This window comes from Canis lupus, chromosome 6, assembly GCF_048164855.1.
Source record: "Canis lupus baileyi chromosome 6, mCanLup2.hap1, whole genome shotgun sequence".
Lineage (NCBI taxonomy): Eukaryota > Metazoa > Chordata > Mammalia > Carnivora > Canidae > Canis > Canis lupus.
This window is the reverse complement of record NC_132843.1, coordinates 80,184,737-80,207,990: the sequence shown is the minus strand read 5'-3', so window position 1 is coordinate 80,207,990 and position 23,254 is coordinate 80,184,737. Positions and strand designations below refer to the sequence as shown.

At 67.4% G+C, this 23,254-nt stretch overlaps 1 protein-coding gene across 3 annotated transcripts in view; it reads right to left on the bottom strand.

Annotated features, from left to right (window-relative positions):
• LGR6 (leucine rich repeat containing G protein-coupled receptor 6) overlaps positions 1 to 23,165 on the bottom strand; it is a 105,161-nt gene extending 81,996 nt beyond the window's left edge. Inside the window, exons 1-3 of one of the 3 annotated variants that reach the window (XM_072831433.1) lie at positions 22,583 to 23,165; positions 20,641 to 21,022; positions 1,267 to 1,338 (exon numbers count right to left, since the gene is read on the bottom strand). In XM_072831433.1, coding sequence (XP_072687534.1) covers positions 1,267 to 1,338; positions 20,641 to 20,846 — 278 coding nt within the window. In that variant the 5' untranslated portion in view covers positions 20,847 to 21,022; positions 22,583 to 23,165. Of the gene's footprint in view, positions 1 to 82; positions 206 to 1,266; positions 1,339 to 1,429; positions 1,542 to 20,640; positions 21,023 to 22,582 lie in introns of those variants that run through there. The other 2 variants (XM_072831434.1, XM_072831435.1) reach the window with 2 other exon arrangements.
• Between the last annotated feature and the right edge of the window lie 89 nt (positions 23,166 to 23,254).

Below are 23,254 nucleotides of genomic sequence, written 5' to 3'. Positions count from 1 at the left end.
GCCCCGTCCCTCACCCACCCGCGGGGCCGCCTAGAGCCGCCCGCGCACCTGCCCCCTTGCCGAGCACAGCGGGCTGCCTCACCCGCACGTCCCTGAGGGCAGCAGGCGGGTCCCCATCGTGCTTCCCCCAGAGCACCCGGAGCTCGTCTCTGACCACGGGGGAGCTCAGTAAGCGTGTGACCCCGACGGCCTGGCCAGGGCCCCGGGCTGACTCCAGCAGGGGCAGGCCGACTGCGTTCTGCAGGGGGGGGGGGAGGGCACAGTCCAGGGTGCTGGCAGGGCAGCAGCCGAGTCAGGGGAGGGGCGCGGTTATGAATGTTTTTCCAGCCAGGAGCCCAGGCTTTGCAGTTTAGGCGGACCTCAGGGGAGCCCTGAGGGTCAGTGGTGCTGCCAAACCAGGTCCGAGCAGGCTGGGGGCAGGGGGCTGGGGATTAGGACCAACGAGGGAGGACTGGGCACACAGAGACCTGGCCTCCCTGGGCAGGGAGGCCGGGTGCTTGAACCCAAGAGAGGATTTATTCCTGAGCTCCCCTGGAGGCTGAGGCAGGGCAGCAGCCGTGGGAAGGCCTGGGACCGGGAGGACTCAGGGGAGGACACGGCCTTGTGTTTGGCAGTGACCGGGGACGGCTTGTGGCCGAGACGGTGGGCACAGGTTGAGGGGACGTCTCCTGCCAGGACAGTGAACACGACTGGCCTCCGTAGAGCAAAGCCAGCCAGGTGGGTCCAGGCCAGGCTGGGGGAGGGCCTTAGGAGTGGACCCCTCGGCCGCTGGGGAGTCAGAGAAGGTCCCTGAGCTGGCGAGCTGCCCCTAAAGACGGGCAGGGTACATATGAAAGGAGGCTGGGGGGGTGGGGGGTCAGTCGGGAGGCGGGAGCGGCCTGCAGCTGTGCGTGAACCCTGGGGCCGCGGCCCTGGGAGTAGGGGGGGGTGGAGGTGACGGGCACCGCGGAGAAGAGCCAGCGGGACTTGGGGGTGGCTGGTCGCTGGACACCAGGGAGCGGGTCCAAAATGACCCCAGGGAGAGGAGCAAGCAGCCGGGGAAGCTGCAAGCAGGCGCTGGCCTCGAGGACACGGGCCAGGTTTCAGAGCCCTGGACCATGTGGTTCCACCCGGCCTGGGACTCAGAGCTGCCCCGGGGGCCGCTGAGTTCCCCGCTTTCCGGAACAGCCCCGGGGCCCCTTCCTCTGAGCCCCCCCGGGGAGCCCAGGCTCCTACAGCTGCCAGGGTCCCGAAGCCCTGCCCTAGGCCCCGGAGGCCTCTACTCACAGCTCCTCCAGGAAGCGCAGGTGGTGGAAGAGGCCAGGCTGCAGCTCCGTGAGGTTGTTCATGCTCAGGTCTCTGCGTGGAGACAAAACGGGAAGGGGCCGTGAGCCGCCCTGTCTGGGCCCCAGCACACGCGGACGCCGCACCGTCGGGCCCCAGAGCCAACCTGGCCGAGCAGGTGCCTTCCCTGGGGGGGAGCACGGGGCGGGGGGCCGGTCCCGACACCACCCTCCACGGCCTCCGGCTCTGCCCTCGGCTGTGGCCCATCCAGTGCCAGGCCCTCGGGGAGGGGCTGTGCGGGAGACCCCGCCCAAGGGAGAAGCTAGGGGACCATTCGTGGAGTTTCCGAGAGAAGGGGGGGGTTCAAAGGGGAGGCTGGAGCCCGGAGGTCGCGGCTGTGGCCGTGGCAGTTCACGCGACAGTCACGCACTGCTGTCTCATCCCCGCGACAGCGGCGGGGCGTCGTCCTTTTGTTCCGTCCCAGAACCGGGGGGACTCCCTGCCCCTTCCTGTTGGCCTTCCTCCCAAGCCCCCCACCAGGGGACCCCCGGGCACGCCCCCACAGCCGCCCAGCCTCCTGTCGCAGACCCTGGGCCCTCCCTGGGTCCCCGGCTTGCATTGATCCAGCCTTCCCACGTCATGGGAGGGACCGGTGGGTGGCTTCGGGGTCACCGGTCCTCCAGAGATGCCTTGACACAGAGTGACCCCCTAACTACGGCTCCCGCGTCAGCACTGGTAACCTTTAACCACATAATTCCAAGTAATCCTCTCGGCAGCCCCGAGGTAGATTCCATTGTTATCTGCGCTTCATGGACAAGAAAACAAAGCGTCTTGAGATCACAAGGCCCGAGGCCAGCTGCGTCTCCCCACCCATCAGCGCTTGGGCTCTCAGACACCGTGGCCCTCGGTTTCCTCATCCGGAAACGGGTCCTCACAAGTGAGCCAGCGCCAACGGGCCGCCCGCTGGACAGGACACGCCCGGCGGCAACACGAGGGCCAGAGTCCCAGTCCGACGGCTGCGGGGACAGGGAGGCCTCCCGTGCATCAGCCGTCCCTTAGCCCGCGCCTGGGTGAGCGGCGGCGCCTCAGGGACGCGTGCGGCCGACGTTTGGGGTCCACGCTATTTCTAACTCTTGTCGGCCCAGCCCACCGCCCGTGGGGTGCGGAGGTGAGCGCAACCGGCCGCCAGATGGAGGGCACCCCCGGGCCGCGTTGACCTGTTTCCCCCGAGGCCCGAGTGCGCGCCGTGCGGAGGCTCCAGAGGCCGGGGAACCGAGGGAGGCTGGGCCGGGCCGGTCCAGTCTATAAGGACTGCTCGTCTCTGTGCTCTGCGTCCCCTGACGCTTCGGCTCTGACGCACGTGCCCCGAAGAAGGAAGGCATCGGTCGAGGGCAGGGCTGCTGGTGTCCACAGCTCCCGCCTGCTCCGCGCGGGCCAGGAGGCCGGCGGGCTGCTGGAGCCGCTTTCGGGGGGCAGGACCCCGAGGGCTGCTCGATTCCGTCAGCGTGTGGCCCTCGGGCACGTCCGGGCTCCGCGGGCAGGGGTACCGCCGGGCGGCGGGGCAAGGAGGCCTAGGCCCTGAGCCTGCGCCTCTCTGCGAGTCCTGGGCCCGGCCCAGCTCAGCCCGGCGGGGAGCACGAGGCACCCCAGAGCTGATTACCTCTAAACGTTTGCCCCGTGCATTTCTGGACGTGTCTCCACAGGAGCGGGAGCGGGAGTTCAAGGAGCACGCGGGCACATGACGCAGGCCTCATCACTCAGCTGTCCCCCCAGGGGCCGCTACTCGCGACTCGGAGACTCTGATGTGGCTCCACGCCCCGCCCCCCACCCTGACGAGCGGCCTCATTGTTCTCCCCTGGGGAGGAGGGGTCTGGACCCCCCAGCCCGCCCCACATCCAGCCGCAGGGCCCGGGGAGGGGGCAGGGAGGGTGGCTCTCCCCGTGGCTCAGGCGAGGGGCAAGGCTGGCGCCTGGGAAAGGGAGAGGAAGAGGAAGGGAGGCCAAGAGAGGGAGGTGCGGGGCGGGCCTCGGAGCTGGATCCCCAGCTGATCCCTCCCCAGCTTGGTGGGGCACGCGGGTGCCCTGAACAAAGGGGCTGTACTGTGAAGCAGCGGTTCTGGGGCGGGGCCCCCGGGGGCCTGGGCTTGGCCGTGAGGACCCGCAGGTACCCACAGGGCAGCGGAGTGCCGCACGCAGGGCACACGAGCTCCAGGATGTGCTTGCCTCGGGGGTGCTGGGCCCGCGTGTGCGGCGAGGACAGGGCCGCGTGCGGTGCTAAGTCATACGAGTCCTCCTTGAGGGAAACAATCAGCCTTGCCCAGGCCTCGCTCCCGGGGCTGGAAACCCCTTTTAGGCTGTGTGACTGTTGGGGAACCAGGTCCTTCTCTGGGCTCAGGTTCCTGCCCCGTCTGGCTCCCGACCCCAGGAAGGGGCCTGGTGGCTCAGCGACGCTCCCTGGGGTCCAGCTTGCGGCTGAATCAGACGCCCGATGCCTGACCCGGGGCCACTATGAACACATGCATGTGCACACCCGCACGCACGTCCGTGCTGCCGCTCTCAGGCCCGGTTCCTGGACACTCGACCTGCCCCGTGCAGCTCACATGCACCCACACCCAGAAGCACCCGGCTTCACTCTGGTCTCTGCCGTCGTCGAGCTGACACCCTCCGCACACTCTGAACACGCGGCCCTGCACTTTCATTCTGCACCGAGCCCTGCAAGTCGCTTGCCCCCTGGACTGCGTGGGAGGGGGACAGAGGGTGGCAGGACCGTCAGAAGTCCTTGCCGTCCCCACAGGGCTGCGTGCTCTTTCAGCCGGACACAGCGGGGCAGGGGGGGTGGTGTCAGCGGGTGAGGCTGGCAGGATGCGGGGCAGGGAGAGGACGGCTGGGCAGCCCTGGGCGCAGGAAGGGAAGTTTCTGGCCACACATTCGGAAAATGTTCTCAGAGCTTTACCCTGTGAGGCAACCGGACCACCCAAGGAAGCTGGGTGAGGCAGTGTCACCATGGAGACAAGGAGCCGGGTTTGATAACTGGGAGGATGCCGGGGTGGGGGGGCAGCCAGAAGTAGGACCCGAAACTGGAGGGGGTGGGGCGAGAGGGGACCCCGCCCCCGGCACTCTGGCCGACGCCCAAGGGCGCTGCTGCATCTGCTCTGTTTGCCTCTTTCGGGGTGGGGGAGACACCGGGAGAGCGGACGGCCTGGGGCTCTGCTGGGGCAGGCCTGGCACTGTCCCCCCACCTGCCCCGCTGGAGAAGCGGCCCCGGAAGCAGAGCCCCTCGGGCACCGTCTCCACCGTGGGCTGAGCTCGCCCATCCCGGTGGCCAGCGGGTGAGCCCCTGTCCCTGGGCATGGCCACGCCGCGGGGCCACCCTGCCCAGCCCCTGCGCACGCTACCTCCGTGACGATGACCGAGCTGCAGCCGCTACCTGGCGCCGCACCACCTCATCATCGCACCAGCACCCGGTCCTGCTCATGCCGCTCAGCCTCCCCAAGCCTCGTTTTCCCATCTGTACAATCGGGGTAGGAAGGGGCTCCCCTCACACTAGCCGTGGTGACAATGACATGAGTTACCAACTATAAAACAAGCGCGGGGCCTGATAAAGGGGCCCACTAATAGGAACTCCCCTAGCTGGATCAGGAGGACTAGGACGAAACGCCCAGACAACGACGAGCCTCAGGGCAGGGCCTTAACCGTGGCAGCCTGGCTGTGTCCTCCAATCTCGCTGGACGCCCGGCAAACAGGGGCGTGTACGAAATGCCCAAGTGAATGCATCACAGACGGAGACCAGTGGGTGACCAGCCTGCCCCAGCTCCTCTCCCCGCAGCTCACAGCCCTTGCTCCTCCGGGGAGGGTCGAGCGTGGCCCTCCTCTGCAGGATCCCTCAGGCACCTTCCTTGCAGGGCAGCAGCGTGATCAGGGCCCAGTGTGCGCCACAACCTCCCGACGCAGCCACCCTCTGCGCACATCACCCACCGGGGGACCCGAGACAGCTGGGGGTGCACACGGAGCAGGACCGGGCAGTGTAGGACGAGCCCGACGTGGGGGTGGGGGTGGGGGTGGCAGGGCGTCCCTCCCCTGAGCAGGGCCAGTGGCCAGGTGGCTGCCCGGGGCCATGAGTGACACAGCGCAGAGCAAAGCACTGGGAACGTGGAATCGGGGAAGGAATCGGGGAAGCCGGCTGGCTCAGGCCGCCCGAGGGCCCCCCACCACCTGCAGACCAGTATTTCCCGGCGGGCTGCAGGGGGCTCCCACAGCACCGCCCCGGGGACGTGGACACAGCACGGGGAGGGCGCGGGGCCCTGCAGCGAAGGGTGGTTGACTCACGGAGCAGCAACAAAAAGCCCCGCGTATGTACTGTGCTTCGTGCTCCCCACTGCTCCTCCAGCCGTCCCGCTTCAGTCGGGAGCCGTGCGTCTAGACGTGGACAAAACAGAGGCTCAGGAGAGGCCAAGGATAAAGCAGCCTGGCTTCCTGGGGCAGAAATGAGTGAGGGGTGAATGCAAGACTCGAGGCGCTTGTGCAGAACTGAGTTCAGGGTGGAAAGCACCCGGAGAGCATGTCCCGTGTTCCACGGTGCGGGGGGGTCAGCGCGGCGGCCGCGGGTGGCCACACACCGCAGGGTGTTAGCGCCCCGGCCTCACTCCTGAGGGCCTGCAGCATCTCCCAGGAGTTGTGACCACGCGACACCCCCCCCTCTCCCGGGATTTCCAAACAGCCCTTGGATGAGAGGTACTGTCCTGTCCCTGCGCTCGGTCAGCTGACGAGGGAGGAAGCAGATGCAAAGGAGGACAGAGTGGCCCAAGGTCGCAGGAGGTTGACGGGTTGATGGCTGCGAGGATGAGGCCCCCCCAGACCCTGGGGCAACGCTCCTTCCACCCGCGCCTCCTTGATCTTGGGTTTCCTAAAGCGCCCCCCCCCCCCCCCCCGCCCAGCCCGGGGGACTCACCCGGGTGGCACCTCCTTATCAGGGATCACGTGGTTCCGGCTGTGTCTTGAGAGTCTAAACAACACCAGTTGACACAAAGTTCTCCTGGATTTTTGCAATTTCCCCAGATTTCCCAACCAGGGAGTCCCTCTAATCGGGATAAAGTGCATCTTCACACACGCATGACCGCGCAACACGTTCCCTCAGGCTTCGCACAAAGTCCTACATGAGGACGGCCCCGTGCTTTCCAATGAAGGGCCCTTGCTTCACTGTGTCACATCCTGGCCCCTGTTCCTGACAAGCACGTCTTCCGGGCTGCCGCCTGGAGCGGATGGCGCTCTGGGCAGCACGAGGGAGCGGGAGGGCTGGACGGGGCGGCCCGGCCTCCACCTGGGGCTCATCTCCAAGAGTTGCCCAGCGGAGGGGAGGTGACCCGGGGACTCAGGTGGGGCAGGAAGGGGTGAGGTCAGCGAAGCGGGGTGTCAGGTTCTGAGGGCAGAGGGAGGAGGGGAGGGAGGAGGAGGCCCGGCTGAGGCCCCTCCCACCCAGAGACGCCACATCTGGGAAACGGTGGTCAGGCGCCACCGTCACAACCAGCCCCAGACCAAACTCTAGGGGCAAATGCGATGGCAGTGGCAGCTGCCAAGGCGCGGGAGCGAAGGGGGGCACGGGCACGGGGGATGGGTCGGAGTTCCAGGGCGGAGCCTCCCCTCGTGGGGGGCAGCTCACCGGGGCTGAGGGACGTCCCGGGTGCCCCCGCGTCCCTGTCGGAGCTTCACCACGGGGCAGCGGCAGGGCTGCTCCGGCCCAGGCGGGAGTCACGGCCTCAGGGACTTGCACCTGTGGTGGAGCCTGGGCCCCGGGGACTGTCCCTCAGTGCGGGCCCAGGCTGGGAGGAGGCTCCGGGGGCTGAGCGGGGCCCCAGGGTCACACTGTGAGAGTGTGTGTGCTCCCCAGGCCATGCCAGCCCCACGGGCAGGGAGTCGAGGAGACACAGGCCTCCGGGGCCCAGTCGGGGCTGCCCAGGGGCGGACAGCTGCCCTCGAACGTGAGGAGACAGAGCAGAGCCCCCGCGAGCTGCAGGGACCCCAAGGGGGTCCCCTCGGCCGCCCGAGAGGCAGCACAGCCCCACAGTCCAACCAGCACACGTGGCCACTTCACTGGAAGTTCACTCAAATGGAGTCAAATCCAAAATCGGGGCTCTCGGCCCCGCAAGCCAGGGCCACCACCGCAGACGGCGCAGTGCGAGCACGGCCACCGCCACGGCGACGTGGGACGACACAGCCTCTGGTGTGGACCGTGTCTGAGGCTCGGGTCCGCCCCTGCCGGCCACGCTGTCACCTCTCTGTGCCTCAGTGGCCCCCGGGTGCGGAGCGCAGGGCACGCAGGCAGCCAGGATGGGCCGGCACCTGCTCCACGCGCTTCCCACGGGGCCTCCTCACTCCACCGCGAGTACCAAGCGCCCCGCCCACCCACCACCCGACGCTGGGGCCGGGCCAGGTGAGGAAGCTGCGAGGTCCATGATGCACGAGCCCTGCCCCCGAGAGCCCGGTCCTAGCGGCCCTGGATCGTGGTGGTGAGGGTTTGGGTGCAGGGTGTCTGCACAGCCCCGTCCCAGTGCGAGGGGGGCATCTCCTCCGCGCGTCTGCTCCCCCCACATGAGCCAGGAACACACAGCAGCCTCTTCGGTCTGTTCTCCAGCAGCGGGGCCAGCTGGGCACCTGCGCAGGTAAGCCCTTCCCGCCGCTCCCACCTCCAGCTCCACCCCGAGGGGAGGGCAGCACTTGGGGAGCCGGTGCAGGGGAGCGGACTCGGCCTGCCCTCTGCAGAGGACGTGCCTTTCCCCGGGAGCCCAAAGGGGGAGAATGACCGTCACTCAGACTGGGCAGTCCCTGAGCTCCCCTCGGCACCCCAGGAGAGGAGCTGGGGGCGCCCAGGGGGCCCCGGTGGGAAGGACTAGGGCCGCCTGCGGGCCGGAGGGGCCCCAGTGTGCAGCCCGCAGTCCTCAGCGCCACTTGCTTAGCTGACGCTCCAGCCGCTGCCTTCAGCCTTTTTTGCGCAGGATAAAGGGACAGGGTGTGTCGGGGCGGACCTCCCTTGGGAGGTCACATGGGGTGGTGGCCCTGTCCACCCAGGGGCAGTTCTCGTCCCTCCCCTGCTGGCATTCAACCCCCAGCCCTTGTCCCGAGCCCTTGTCCTGAGAAGCAGCACAGTAGGGCCGCAGGAAAGGGAGGGAGGCGGGAGGGAAAGGGAGGGGAGGGAAGGGCGTTCTGGGTCAGCCCTACCCCGAGGAGGCACCAGCTGCTGCTTCCAAGTGGCTGCCACCTGCCCCAGGATCTTCGCATCCTTTGATCCTCTGATCTCAGGCCAGGGTCCCCCAGCCAAAGACATTCCTGTCCCCCAGGCCTCCTCCAAGAAAGAGCAAAGGGCTGGCTCCTTCCCCTTCCCCGCTCCTCCCTGCCCCTGTGGGTGTGCGTGTGTGTGCACGCGTGTGTGACCAGCATGGCCACAGAAGCCCGGGGACACGGCAGCAACCAGGTTCTGTCTGAGGTGGTGGGGCCTGGGGGAGATGGCCTGGCCCCCAGGCTGCCACTGGGCATGGTGCGCCTGTCAGACCCCACCCTGCTGGAAGGCTGCCCTTGGCCCCAGTTCCCTTTCCTAGTGCACCCGTGTGCAGAGCCCTGCTGAGCCCCAGGAGGCGTGCATGTGCCCATGTGTGCAGAGCCTTGCTGAGCCTTGGGGGAGGTGTGCATGTGCCTGCGTGTGCAGAGCCTCGCTGAGCCCCGGGGAGATGTGAATGTACCCGCCATGTGCAGAGCCCCACTGACCCCAGGAGGCGTGCGTGTGCCCGTGTGTGCAGAGCCTCGCTGAGCCCTGGGGAGGCATGCGTGTGCCCGCGTGGCCACTGTGACAGGCAGAAGCAGGCACAGCGCAAGCGCAGGCGCCGGGGGACCTCCAGAGCCGAGGACCAGGAGGCAGTGGGCTGGTGGGGGCCAGAGCGGGGGCTCAGCCGTCACACAGTGGCCTGCGAGCTCTGGGACGGCGGGGACTGGGCTGGGGCGCGGGGAGGAGCACGGCTGCTCCATGGGCTCAGTAGGGCCCCAAGGGACTGGACAGAAGAGGTCTTCTTCAAGCAGCCCCTCGTGACTGGCTCCAGGAAATGTCCGGCTGTGGCGGGGCCTGGACCAGGGCGCCTGCCCCCGGGATCAAGCAGAGGCTCACATCCAGCCCTCGTTCCACTCTCCAGTTCCGCTCCCTCCCCGCACAGTGGGGCCTGGGGGCAGCAAGCAGGTGCTGGGGGTCAGGGGGCCACAGTGCTGGGCAGCCCCACGGAGGGGCCCGCTGAGAGCCCCCTGCAGCCCCCCATCCCTGGGGACCCTGTGGCCTCTCCACCTCCTGCCCCTGGGGTAGGCTCCCGCGGGAAGCTTACCCAGCCCACCCGTCGGGGCCTTGGAGGCTGATGGGGGGTAGCTGCTGGCTCTCCCCCCCACTCCGCCCTGACCAAAGCAGGAGGAAGCTCCAGGATATCAGAGCAGGAGAAGGAAGGACACAGGGAAGAACTTCCCAGCAATGATCACATTTTCGAGGGGCAGTGCTACAGCAAGCGCTGGGGCGAGGGGCCCGGGGTCCCCCCACCCGGGGCGGGGGCAGCGGCTGCAGCACCACCTCAGGAGGCCCCAGAAGTTCCCTTGTCCTACACTCTCTGGTCCCTGCCCCCCCAAGGCCCCAGGGTTGTCGGTGGCTGGGCACCCCGGTCCCAGGGGTTAACCCAGGTGCCTCCTGACCCTGAGCCCACCCCCAGCAGGTCCCTGGGCCGCAGCGGGGTGCCTTTGCACCCCCATGCCAATCCGGAGGGTGAGGCTAATACTTTCTGGCAGGTAGAGGCAGGGCGGGCCGAGGGGGAGGCGGCACCCTGGGCTTCTGCATTCAGATCGGGGGAGCGGGCGGCGGGGCGAGGGTTGGCGTGGCGTCGGCTGGCGGGGGGCGGGCATTCCTCCTTCCGCTGGCTGCACACAGTTAATGGGGGGCCTTGTTCTGGCTGGGCACGCGGCCCTGGAGATGCTGGGGGTGCCGTGCCTCCGCCCCGCCCGGGACCTCAGGGAGCTGCAGGCCCCGCGACCCGGCACCTCCCTCCCCCCACCGGCCTGGCCTGGCTGCCCTTCCTCCTCCCCTTCTCCTCCCTCCCCTCTTCGCTCAGACCCGTCATTTGTCTCCAGAACATCCCGGGTCAGGAACTGCCAGCCCAGCCCAACGGGAAACAGGCCCGGAGGGACCAGAGGACTTGTCCAGAGGCCCGAGCAAGGTGGCCTCCTGCGCCGGGTGCACAGGACGGAGTGGGGTCCCGGGGGCGGCTCAGATGAAGGCGGAGGAGGGGACACACGGGCAGCCCCGGAATCTTCCAGAAGGGGCGGCCCCTCACTGCGCAGGAGGGTGGGCGAGCTGGGCGGGGCGGGGTCGGCGGGGGTGGCAGGGGCTGCAGGGGCTGCAGGGGCTGCAGGGGCTGCAGGGGCGGTGGGCGGGGCCAGCAGGGGCAGCAGGGGCGGGGCCAGCCGGGGCAGCAGGGGCGGGGCCAGCAGGGCCGGCAGGTGTCCTGGGGAGGGCTACACAGGGTGGCACTAAACCTGTGTCTCCCCGGATCGGCCGCTGTGGCTGCGATACGGAGAAGTGTCCGTGGAACACGGTGCCCGGCCCCGCGGGGTGGGGGTGGGGTGGGGGGGTGTGCACCCTCGGTCACTCTCGTGGGCTGAATAAATAATAGCGTCCACGGAGTGTGCTAGGCGCCGCCGGCCACCCAGGCATCTCCACCTAGTAGCTCGGTCAGTCCTCCCAACAGCCCCACGAGGCAGGTCGCTATCGTCCCAGCACTTACAGGTGGGGACTGTAGGGCACCAAAGGGCCCGTCCTTCGGCAGACAGGTAAGAGGCCGAGCCCGGGGGCTGGGCGCCCTGGAGGGCGGCCCAGAGCTCCTGCCCTGAGCGCTGCGCCCAACCACGGGACACAGGGAGGGGCCCAAGGCACACAGAGGCCCTGCCAGGCAAGCTACGGCCTTGCCCCCCAGAGTCTGACAAAACACTCGCTCGCACCCAGATCCAGGTGTGCCCCGCGCCTCACCTGCGCACTGTGCACTCCATCTGACCCTTGCCCCCTAAAATGCCACCTGCCCAGGCCAAGGTGTGCCCCAGCCCGGTGGCACCCAGTGTCCCTTCCGGCGCTGAGGCCACCCAGATGCGTGCAGCCGGCAGCTGCCTCTTTTACCCAGCGGCATCCCTTGGGAGATCCCTCCTGCCATCCATTCCCACCTCATGCCCCGTCTGCCCCCATCTGCCCCTGTCTGCCCTCGTGCCCTGTCTGCCCCAACGGTGAGAACAGGCGCCAGGTAGCTGCCGTGCTAGCAGCAGAGCACAGGACGCGCAGAAGTGGCCTCATGTGACTCTATGGCCACTTGGAACGGAGGCCGGGCAAGGGATTTCCTCGTTCTATGAACCAGAAAGACGAGGGGCGGTGAGTGAGGAGCAGGATCATCGACAGGACCCCTCGCAGGAGAAAACCTGTTAGGAAATCGTTAGGAACTGTGAAGAGGCAAGGGCAGCGCGTCAGTCCACGCGGGGCAGCGGCGGTGGCGTCTGTGACACCCCGCGAGGAAGGCCCGGGCTGGGCTGGGCCCCGTCCCCGCCGGCTCCCTAGTGCAGAAGCTGGTCTGTGTCGGGGAGCTGGGGTCCTGCTGGCTCCTGCGTCTGCCCCCGGGTGAGCGAGGGCGGGAGCCCAGGCCCCGTCCCAATTCCTGTTCCCTCTTGCCTTTGTCTCAGACAATAGACCCCTTCCATCCTAGGCTCCTCCGGCCTCCTAATCGGCTCTGTCCACCACAAAGGCAGCGGATTGGTTTACGGCCCCTTCCTGCCCCAACCTTCACAATCCCTGGACACTTGATCCACCTCCCCTTCCTCAGACCCCCCCACCCTGGGGCTGCCCCAGATCTGGAGCCAGGGGGAGGGAGGGAGGCTGGCCGGGGACTCCCGGTGGTGGGGGTGGGGGTGGGGGCTGTGCCCTGTTCCGAGTGCCCCCTGCAGGTGGAGGTGTGCGCGTGTGTGCGTGTGCGTGTGCGTGTGCGTGTGCCCAGGTGTTTGAGGGGAGACGTGATGTGGTCCTAAGAGGGAGGGAGCCAGCCGCGCAGACCCTGCCTCCAGCAAGCTCCTGCCCGGAGCCTGAGCTAGGACTCTAACCTCGACACCCTGACTCTGAATCTGCCGAGGCCTCAGTCAGGGGCACAGACGGACAGTCGCACACACGCCCTGGACAGACACAGGTGTGCGGTCATCCACTTGGTGTCTCCACAGCGGAGGGGAGGTGGTGGTGGAGACGCGTCCTCGTCCTCCGCAGCAGGACCCCCGCTTAATACAACCCCTCCCCGGAGAGAGAGGATTATTCTGTTTTGCAAATGAATGTCGACCGAGGGCTTCTCATGCCCACTCTGTGGCTTCTCCCTTGCACAGCTGCCTCCCCCGGGCTTCTGCCTCGACGTCCTTCCTGAGCCCACCCTCCTTGCTCCTTATCTGGGCCTGCCGGGTGTACGTCTCACTCTCCGCAGTGTCACGGTTGTCTGTGCGCTGCTTAATCTCCCTCCCCGAGCCCCCAGGGCAGAGCAAAGAGAGTGGGCTTTGGAGCCCCCAAGCCACCCGGCTCTCCCCCTTCACCGGGGTCCCCCCGCCCCCGAGGGGAGGAACCAAGGTCCCGGCCTCCCGACGGTGGACACAGGAGGAAGCTGTCAGCCCGGTGTTGTCTGAGCCGCGGCAGCCAGTCCTCGTCTGCCAGGTGAACAGGGGGACGTCTGCGTCCCGCTCAGCCTGAGTGTGCGTGGCCCTGTCACCATCCACTAGCAGAGGGGACTGGGAGTGCGGCAGGCGCCGGGGTGAGAGGGGCCCGGGCGGGGACTGCGCTGCGGCCACTGGGAGCCGGGCTTGCACGCGCTGTGCCCACGGAGATGTCCCCCCAGGACGGCACAGGCCCACACGCAGAAGGAACGTGAGGCAAATTGGGAGAGGCCCAGGGAGCCGGGAAAGGCTCCTCGGGCTGGGTCAACCCGGGAAGGCTTCCTTCCTACAGGAGGTGTTAAAAGCCCCTCAGCGGCGGCTGCCTTGGCCTGTTTCCCAGGAGCCAGCGGTAACCGGGTCAGGGGACAACTCAAACTTGCAGATCACACCGGGAGGCGGAATCAACGCCAACAGTCTGGGTCCTCCCGAGGCCACTGGGCAGGGACCCCTCCCAGCCCGCAGGGACCCTAGCCAGGTGCTAGGTGCTGGCTGGACGACAGGCGGTGGTGGCACCTCCTCGCAGCAGCACCCTCCCCTCCTCCCCGCTCAGTGGTCCATCTGCCTTGGCTTTGGGCCTCGGGACCGTGGCCAAGCCCCTGACACCAGAGCAGTGGAAGGCACTCGGCACCCTCCTCCCGCCCACCCGCCCGTCTGCACACTCTCGGGGACAGCCCCACCTCCTCCAGCACCTCCAGGGGCCGTGGGGAGGGGCTGCAGGGGGAGACTGGGTGCGGAGAACCGTGCTCTACAACCCACCCCCTGGGGCTCAGTCCCAGCGAAGCCGCAGGTCGGTGGAGCTGCGCCCGTGAGACACCAGGCCGCTTGGTGCTAGCCTCAGTTTCTCCTTCCAAGGGCTTCTCCCGAGGGGGATCAGAGTGGGTGATCAGCAGCCCCCGTGTAGCGGGCATTTGCTGCATGCCAAGCACTCTGCCAAGTTGCAAACATCTTTCAAAAAGCTTGATATTCTTTTTTTTTATTACTATTTTATACATCCATTCACAAGAGACCCAGAGAGAGAGGCGGGGACACAGGCAGAGGGACTCGATCTCGGGACCTGAGCTGAAGGCGGACGCTCCACGGCTGAGCCCCCCAGCGCCCCGAGTTTGTTCTTATGCCCATTTTGAGGCTCAGGAAGTAGAGGCCCGGAGAGGAGCAGAAGCAGGGAGGCCCTCCCACCAGTTAGCACCGGAGCTGAGGCTTGATCCCGGGCGGTCAGTGGGCAGACGCAGGCTTCTTCCTCCACAGCAGTGCTTCCAGGTGTGGGGGGGAGGGGGCCGCAGCCCCTGGGGGCCGGAGGCTGCCTGCGGTTGGCTATGTGCCTTTGGCTGGGAGCAGCGTGTTGATTCATCCCAGCTGCTGAACACCTTGAATCAGTTTTTGTTTTTTAAAATGTGTGGCCCGAGGCGATAAAGGCCGGGAGCCCTGCTCTGGAACATCCTGCCTGGAGGAGTGAGGCTGGTCGTCCCGGGAGGTCAGCGGAGCCCCAGGCTGTTCCGTGTACCAGGCTCCCGGCCTGCCCAGGCCTGCCCTGCCCCGCAGGGTCCTCCCCGTCCTGCGTCCTGCGACCTCCCTGCCGGTCCGCTGGGGACGCTCCCATGACCACCCGGCGCAGGAGCCACGCTGCCCTGCCTCCTTTGACCCGCCGTGGCCGCCCCGACGGCCTCCCAGAGGGCGCAGCGCCTCCCCTGCCAGCAGCCCCACAGGGGAGCGCCCAGAGGCCCTGCAGGCCCAGGGACCGGAATGAAGCCGCCACCGCTTCCAAGAAACTGGAAATAGGCTGGAAGGGGCTGCTCCGCCTGGGAGTCTAAGGTGCTACAGTCTTGCCCCTCGGCTCCAAAACCCCCAGCTCTGACCCCCTGAGCGGCAATGATTAGGGTGAAACCCCACCGCGGGTCGGGGCGGGCAGGGGGGGCTACATAAGGCAGAAAGTGCCAGCTGGTGCCCCTGCAGGTCAGGCCGCGATGCCAGCGCCGTGTCAGCGTCCTGGATGTGTGCATCCAGGCCCCCAGGGTGACCTTCCTGACAACCTGCTTTCTTTTAAGATTTTATTTATTTATTTGAGAGAAAGAGACGGAGATAGTGACAGAGATAGGGAGAGAGAGCTTAGGCACGTGGAGGGGCAGAGGGAGAAGCAGCTCCCTGCAGGGAGCCCGCCACGGGACTCGATCCCAGGCCCCTGGGGTCATGACCTGAGCCCAAGGCAGGCGCTCACCGCTAAGCCCCCGGGTGCCCCAACCTGGTTTCTTCCTGGAAGAAGAGTCACAGCCCAGAGAACAGAGGTGCCAACCCGGAGGGCATCCTCGGGCGCGCCAGGGCAGCCAGGAGGGCGGGAAGCCAGGCATGAGGCGCTTCCCCGGCCCCCACTAGAGTCTGGATCTGACCGAGTCCTCAGAGGGGGCCGCGACCCCAGAGCTGGGGTGACGAGGGCCACGGGCCTTGGTCACGAGCTCCGGGGGAGAAGGGATGGCGCAGGAGGACACCCCCGCGGCTCAGAGGCGCCCGCCGTGCCGGCCCAGCCCCACCTGCCGCTGCCAGCCGGCCTGGCATGACTCCGGGGGGCGCCCTGCCAACCCCGAGCCCTGCCCAGCCCCCCCAGGTCCTCGCGCCGCTTCCAAAATAACTCTGCTCCCTGCCCAAGTTTGGCCTCCTGGGTGTTTTTCTCCTCCCGAGACCTGTTCTCCCACGTCTGACAGGCGGGACGAGAGACCTGAATTCTCAAGAGAAATCGGGGTCCACCTCCTTTTTTCAGGGGGGAACTAATCTGCCCAAAGGGGCTCCCGGCATCCTAAGCCCCCGAGCCAGTGAGTCTACTTCAGTTTGGCTGAAACAAGTCATCATTTCCGACATGAGAAAGAGGGTCGGGAAGCCCTGCGGCACCCCACGTCTTGTGCCCCCCAAGGCCCCACGGGCTCCCTGCCTCGGCCTGTGCCCGCCGGTGGGTTCTAGCCCGAGGTCCCATAGGGATGAGCCCGAGCACCCGCGGCGCGCAGAGGCCATGTCCGGGGCAGAGATCCCAGCGGCCCCCAGCACGCCCACCTTTCCTCGGGCCCTAATGCCACAGAGCTCCCATTCCTGGGGAGGAGCTGGCCCCTCCAGGCAGGAGTGACCCGGAAGGCGACACTTCCCCCGTGTGCAGAGTCTCTCAGCAGGTGCCGGCCGGCGTCTCGGAGGGCCTCCCCGCGGCGCCCCGTCCTGTGCCGCCGGTGACCCTCCGCCTGGGAGGCTGGGGGGGTGGCTGGGGCTCCCGTGGGGCATCAGGGCTGGGCCCGGGGGGCCGGGGCGGGGGCACCAGGTGCTCTGCTCTGAGCCAGGCCTTCCTCCCTCTGCAGCCGCCCCGCCCAGCCGCGCCCTGCCAGAGCCCAGAGCTTTCCTTTTTCTCATGCCTAGGGCTGCTTCCTGCCTTTTCTTTGAACTGGGGTGTTGGCTCATCGCACACTCACCCTCCTGGCAACCCCTCCGGGACCGCCCTGTGATGGGCCGCCCCCCCCCCCCCCGGGGCGGCACTTAGGAACGGCTCCCCCCCCCCCCCCCCCCGCTTCCCTTCCCCCTCTGTGGCCTGTCCAGGTGGCACCCCCGCCACCCCGGCTCCCTGGAGGCTCCCTCCCATGGCGGGCGGCCTCAGGGCTGCTGTCGCCCTGCCTCTCCCACTCTAGTTCTTCTCCAAAATGTGTACACGGCGAGGTCCAGGAAAGCTGGGGAGCTCGCATGACCGCAACTGGGGGACTGCTGATGGGAACTCATAGAGCCCGGGCTTCGGGAAGGCAGAGCCGGCCCAGCCTCCTAGAATCTCCCTGAATGGGAAACTGAGGCCCGGCCCAGGAGGGGTGGCCTCGAGGCCTGAGCGGCAGGCCTCTGTGCTTGTCCCCACCTGGAGCCCAGCGGAGCGGGCGGGAGGAGCTGCCCGCTTCCACTGCTGCCCACCTCCTGCCCCCAACGCCCCAGGTGGCATGGGCCGGCGGGGTTCCCGGGATGACCACTCGGGCCCCCTTGCCTGCCCTTCCTCCTCGTGCCCCCAACACACACATGCACCATTCCCTTCCTTCCGCAGGGCAGTGCTCCTCCTCCCCCGAACGCCAACGCCAGGACTTCCTCCTCCAGGAGGCCCTCCGTGGCCCTGGTGGCCCTGGGAACCGCACTGGGGGGCACTGACTGAGCCCTCCCCACAGGCCACACACCCATGCCAAACCTTTACAGACATCACTTTGGAGAATCCACACGGCAGCCCTACGGTAGATATGAGCACCATTTACAGATGAGGAAACTGAGTCACAGAGCCACTGGGCCAGGTTCACAGGGCTCAGTGATGGGTCCTCGTCCCTGCTCGGCATGGCCGAGGCCGAGCTCTCAGCCCCCCAGCCCCCGCGCCCCGTGGCCTGCCTCCACCTGGACCCCGGCACTGCCCCGGGCGGTGATGAGACTGCGAATTCCCTGGAACCCATGCGCGCACCCGGCTGACCTTTCAAACAAACTCCGTGGTTTTCACGGGCCGCCCTGAGGGCAGCAAGCGGGGAGCCGGGCGGCCCGAGGCACAGCCCCCTGGGTGGTAGACACGGGGGCTCCTAGCCCTCTCCTCCTTGGCTCCGGAAGCAAAAGGGGGAACACAGAGCAACTCGGCAGACTCCCTCAGGCGGACACGGCCCCGAGGCTTTGCCGTGTGGACGTGGACGTGGGGGAGGAAACTGCAAGAGGCCTGAGGCCTCCGTGTCACCAGCAGACAGGACTGGCCCAGGGCCCCAGGGCTCCCGTGAGTGCCCAGAACAGGCCCTACCCAGGCAGGAGGCCCGAACCCTGGCCAGGCCCACGGAGGCTCTGTTTGGGAGCAGACTAACAAACAAGCGGGACGTAAAAGGCGTAAAAGACATAATTTGTGGTCTGTCCTCCTGACCTTGTCCTCCTTGACTTGATCGGGCATCGGGCCCCAAGGAATCACGGTTTGGGGACTTGAGCGTCGAGCATCGAGGCAAAGGCTAGCAGTTGGGAATGAAGAGGACTTTCTGGTGTTCGCTGGAACCAAGACGGCGGGAGGGAGAGGGGTGCACACCGCGCAAGGTGACGGCTTCGAGGAGGGACTGTCCCCTTCCCGGAAGCAGATGGGAAGCAAGTTTTCCCGAGGCAGGCCTAGGACTCCCAGGACCTTCGCAGTCCGGGGTTCCTGGTGCCGCCTGGGGTTCAACCTGCGGCTCCCGGTAAGATCCGCAGGGACCTGCGGCCTGCGACTGTGTACCTGACGGCTTTAACCTCACCTTTCGCCTTGTCAACCCCCCTTCCTGCCGCCGTTGGGAACACTAACGTGTCCACTGCCCTGCCACCCCCACCGTCAACCAGCTCCTTGGACCCCCGGACCCCGGAACAGCCAACGTTGACCCAGACCAGCGCCTGCAGATGACTCCCTCGCACACGCCCTTCTTTTCCCTGCGACAATCCATTCCCTTGAGTTCTTTCTCTTTTTAATCTTTTTAAGATTATGCATTTATTTATTTATTTAAGAAAAAGAGTGAGCAGGGAGGTGGGTGATGGAGGAGGAGCAAAGGCAGAGGGACAAGAAGGCTCCAGGCTGAGCGCAGAGCCGGAGGCGGGCTCCTTCCCAGGATCTGAGGTCCTGACCTGAGCTGGAATCAAGAGTCAGATGCTCTGCCAATGCCCACAGAGCCCCCCAGGCGCCCCTCCCTTGATTTCTGCATCACCCCCGACTCCCTCTCCCTCCGGTGGGAAGTGTTCTTGGAGCTGGCGCCCACTTCTGAACGCCCAGCAGCAGGCGACAGGGTAACTCAGCCCCGTGGGTCCCCACTGCTGGGGACGTCGTGCGTGCACGTTGTCTCATCTAACTCTCTCTGCGCCCCGCTTCTCTCCACACCCAGATGACAAACCCAAGGCTCCAGGAGCTCCTCGACTCAGTAGGTGGCAAAGCGGGGAAGGAGCTGGGGTTTGGGGCCCAGGGCAGGGACACGGCTCTCCCCCAGCTCCCTCTGGCCTTCCAGAGCCCACTGCTAAGTCGCCCACATTGCCGGGGGACCCTACTCCGTCTCCTCCCCTCTCCCACTCTCTGAAGCACAACCTGAGCCTCGGGAGAGCCTCTCCAGTCCCACAGAGACACGCGACAAGCTCAGAGAGCACCACCTCTACTGGACCCAAATGCAGGCCTCCCAGCTCCAGGGAACAAGGTGACGGAATGTCTTGCATCGGCACGGATGGTGGGACGCCTGGATTGCAGAGGTGGCATCGCGCCTCTCCTTCCCCAGGTTCTTCCAGAGAGAGGGTCAGTCTGGAAAGACGGTGCTGAGAGAGGTTGGAGCAACCGCTCTTGCAAAGGTCCCTTCAACCCAGGAAAGGGACCTTCCCCCTGCGCCGCTGGAGAAACACCCTACAGAGGCCATCTGCAAACTCCTTGTAGCCCCAGAGCCCCGTCTTCACGTGAAGCAGTGTCACACACCCCCCAATACACAAAATGGCTGAAAGCGGGGCCACCCTAGCTCTAGCAGGCATGGGGCCCAGAGCCAGCGTCCTCACTGCCCCCAGTGTTTGCTCCTGCCTTCACCCCCCGGGGCTGTGAAGGAGTCACTCTGCCTGTCTGGAATATGGGCACGATTTTCTCCTCTCACTCTGTGCCCCGATTCCCAAACTGCGCCTCTCCAAGTAGAGAGGTGCTTCCGACTAGGGGCAGGGCTGGGAGGGGAGCTCCAGGAGGGGTTGCTGGGCCTCCCTTGCTGGGGAAGGACCGCCACACGCCACCAGGACGCCACCCCAACTGACTGCCCTCATCCCATTGAGCTCAACAAATGCTTGGTCCCCGAGTTTCCCACCCCAACTCCCCTGAGAAAAGGTGAAGGAGCCTGGGCAGGGCTGGGGGGCAGGCTTCCTCCCCGGAGCAGGGGTGGGGGTGGAGGTAGCTGGTCTGGAGGGTGCTCTCACAGCCTCCTCCTGCCCCCGGGGGGGAGCAGGCAATGCCCCCAGCCCTCCGCCTCTGAGCCTTCCTGGGGCAGCTGCCCCCAGTAGGGTCCCCTTCACGTGCCATCTCACCCCAACTCAGCTCTAAAAATGGTTCTCTGGTTTTCAGCCTGGGAGCCTGCCCACAAATTAGTGTCTCCAACACGGCCTCTTGGGACATGACTTCAGGGAGGCCCCTGGGGGAGCCAGGAGGCCACAGCAGAGGGAGCCAGTGCCCGCACGGGTGCTTCTGGAGGAGCCCAGAGGGAGCAGGCTCCTCTCCCAGCTTCTGGGGTCCCCCCGGTGCGACAGCTGTGCTCTCCTTCCCGAGGCAGGGGGCCGGGCGGTCTGCACCCCCTGGGCACCCCCCCTCCCCTCCCCTCTGCCGGAATCAGTGGGCTTTGCACTCAGCCAGGTCCTGGGCACTGCCCGGTGGCCGGTGAGAAAGCAGCAGCAGGAGGAGGGCCAGCCAGCCCCGGGGGGGGGGGGTGCCCTCCAGCCCCAGGGTCCCGACGCCCACCTCTTGCCCGGCCTGCGCTCCCATGGGAGCCGCGGGGAGACCCAGGGCAGCCCAGCCCGCACCCCTGCCTGCCGCAGCCGCAGCTGCAGCCCGCGGGGAGCCGGGAGCCGGGAGCCCTCCCCGACGCCGGGGCCTCCATCACAGCCCGGCAGGTGCCCAAGCCCGGGAGCAGGGGCGGGAGGGCCGGGCGGTACTCACAGGTAAGCCGTCAGGGGGTCCAGGTCCCGGGGCACGGCAGACAGCCCGAGCTCCGAGCAGTCGGCCGACAGCATGATGCCGTCCTCTTGGCAGCGGCAGGGCGCCGGGCAGGCGGGTGCGGCGCGGGGCTGGGGGGCGCCCGCCGGGGGGGAGGCGCACAGCGCAGCGCACAGCCACAGCGCCCCAAGGCCGGCCGGGCTGCGCATCGCGGCGGCGGGCACCTGCGGCGGGCACCTGGCGGCGGGCACCTGGCGGCGGGCACCTGGCGGCGGGCACCTGGTGGCAGGCACCTGCGGTGGGCACCTGCGGCGGACGGGCCTGGCCGTCAGCGAGGGGCAGGCATTGTTGAGTGATCTTCGCTGTTGAGCCGCACGGGCCGGGCCTGGCAGGGGAGGGAGACAGGGGAGGAGGAGTCAAGGAAACTTTCTGCGCTGTGGCTCGCTCCCCTTCCCTCCTTCCTTCCGAGCTGGCAGGAATTTCATCCAGGAAAGAAAAAAAAAAAAAAAAAGGCCCAGAAACCCTAAGAGCCGCAGAGGCAGCACGCAGGGACCTGCACTTGCTCCTGTCCGGAAACCAGGTGGTGCCCAGGGCCCAGGCGCACCCGGGACCCTGCCGCCCGCGGGGTCAGCCCCCAGTCCCGCGGGACCTGCAGGGCGCCCCCCCCCAGCAGCCTTGAGGGCCCCGCGGCCGCCCCCCCTTCCACCGCCGGCTGCGGGAGTCCCCAGAGGGGAGTGAAGTGTCCAAGGTCACGTGGCTGAGGCCCAGCCCCGGGTGGGGGATTCGGGGTCTGTCCCTGTCACCGTGTGTCCTGCAGGGGGTCAGGCGGTGAGGGGCGCACCACGTGCAGGGGGTGGCCTCCTCCCCGAGCACAGGCCTGCCCCCAAGAAGACGGGACACGGAGGGTGCTGGCCGCGCCTGCTGGGGTCTGAGGCCCTGGAGCACCTCGGTGCGCCCCGGGGACCAGCTGCTTAGACCGACGGGGACCCAGCCGCCCGGGCAGCCCCGGCCGCTGCCGAAGGTCGGCGGGCTGGCGCCACCTGCAGCCCGGCTGGGCAGCTGCAGCCCAAGGTCCTGCGGTCAGTCCCAGGGCCTGGGGGGCCGGTCCCCTCTCCTCAGTGCAGATGGGGCCGCCTGGGCCTCGGCCCGTGGCCTTCCACAGTGAGCCAAGGCCCGGCCGAGCTAGCACCTGCCCCGTCGGCCCTGGTCGGTCCCCCCAGGGGGCTCTGACCTCCCGTGCTCCCTCCAGAACCTGTACCCAAAGCCTGGAGGCCTCAGAGGCAGCGTGATTCCCCCCACCGACTCACATGGCAACCCCGCTCCCTGCTCCTGCCCCCCCACCCCCGGCCCAGGCCTCAGGGCTGCACAGCTGGGCCAAGATGCCCCCCACCCCCACCCGAGGCTCCACCTGGGGCCGGGCCCTGACACCGATGGAAGGCCAGAGACGGTCCTGGGTCCTGCCACCGGACAGACCCACGGATGCCTGCCAGCCCTGCTTCCGGCCTCACTCCTCCCGAGCGTGGCCCCATTCCACTGCTCCCGTGCGAGGGGCCAGGACTACAAAGACCACTGTTGAGGCCCGTGTCAACCTCCACAGCCGCCCTCGTGGCGGGCTTGGGGCGCTCAGGGCTAGTGTCCAGCCAGCCGGACGGTCACCGTGGGGCTAACCTCTGGGACTCCCCATGAGCGTAGCTTAGAAGAGGACGTGACGTCCATTCCCCCTGGGGGTGCACCAAAGAAGGCTCCGAGGGGGCAGGGAGCCCCGCCTCTGTGCCCCTTCTCCAACCAGGCCTGAGAAAGGCCTCTCGGGCTGCGGCCCCTTGCTCTCTACCAGGAACGCGGGTTGGCCAGTGGGACCTCCGCCTTCCCTTCCCATTTGGGGACCTACCCGCCTTTCGGGCCTCCTGCTCTGATTTGCCCAGGCCCTCTCTGTGCCCCCACGCACCCCCAGGGCCCTGTGCAGGGACCACTGGTGTCCAGCATCAGGCGCCTGGCCATCCAAAATCGTGCAGCCGGGTCAGGGAGTCAGGCAGGAGCGCCGAGGCCGTGTCGTGTCACGCGGTGCGGGGTTCACTGACGTGTGTGCCACTGGCTGCTTTCTCCTGGGTCCTCACCCCCTCCTGTTTCCGGTTTCTCCTGGTTTTTCTCACCTCCCAAATTCCCTGCTGCTCTCCCTCCTCCCTCCCTCCCTCCTATGACGGAGGGCACGAGGTGGGGAGCCGAGGAGCAGAGAAGACTTGGCAGCTGTGCCCGAGGAGTAGCCTCCCACGAAGCGACAAAGCCCTTGGTCGCTCCTGTGTCCGGTGTGGTGTGGCTGCGGCGCCGGCAGCCCCGCCGGGGACCCCGGGGACACTGGCAGGTAGACATGGCTGGGGATGGCAGGAGAAGGGAAGAGGGTGGGGCAGAAGAACCCTGAGGAACTGGAGCTCTGAAGCTGGGGCCCCCAAGACATGAGAGACCTGAGTTTAAGGCCACTGGAAAACTGGAAGATGGGGCGCTGGGGGCTGCTCCCCAGGAAAGCCATCAGCACGGGGGCCTGGGCCGGCCACCCCGGCCACACCCCACCCTGCTCAGGGCTGCCTGCCGACCAGGACTTTGCACCGCGCCCCATGTCCTG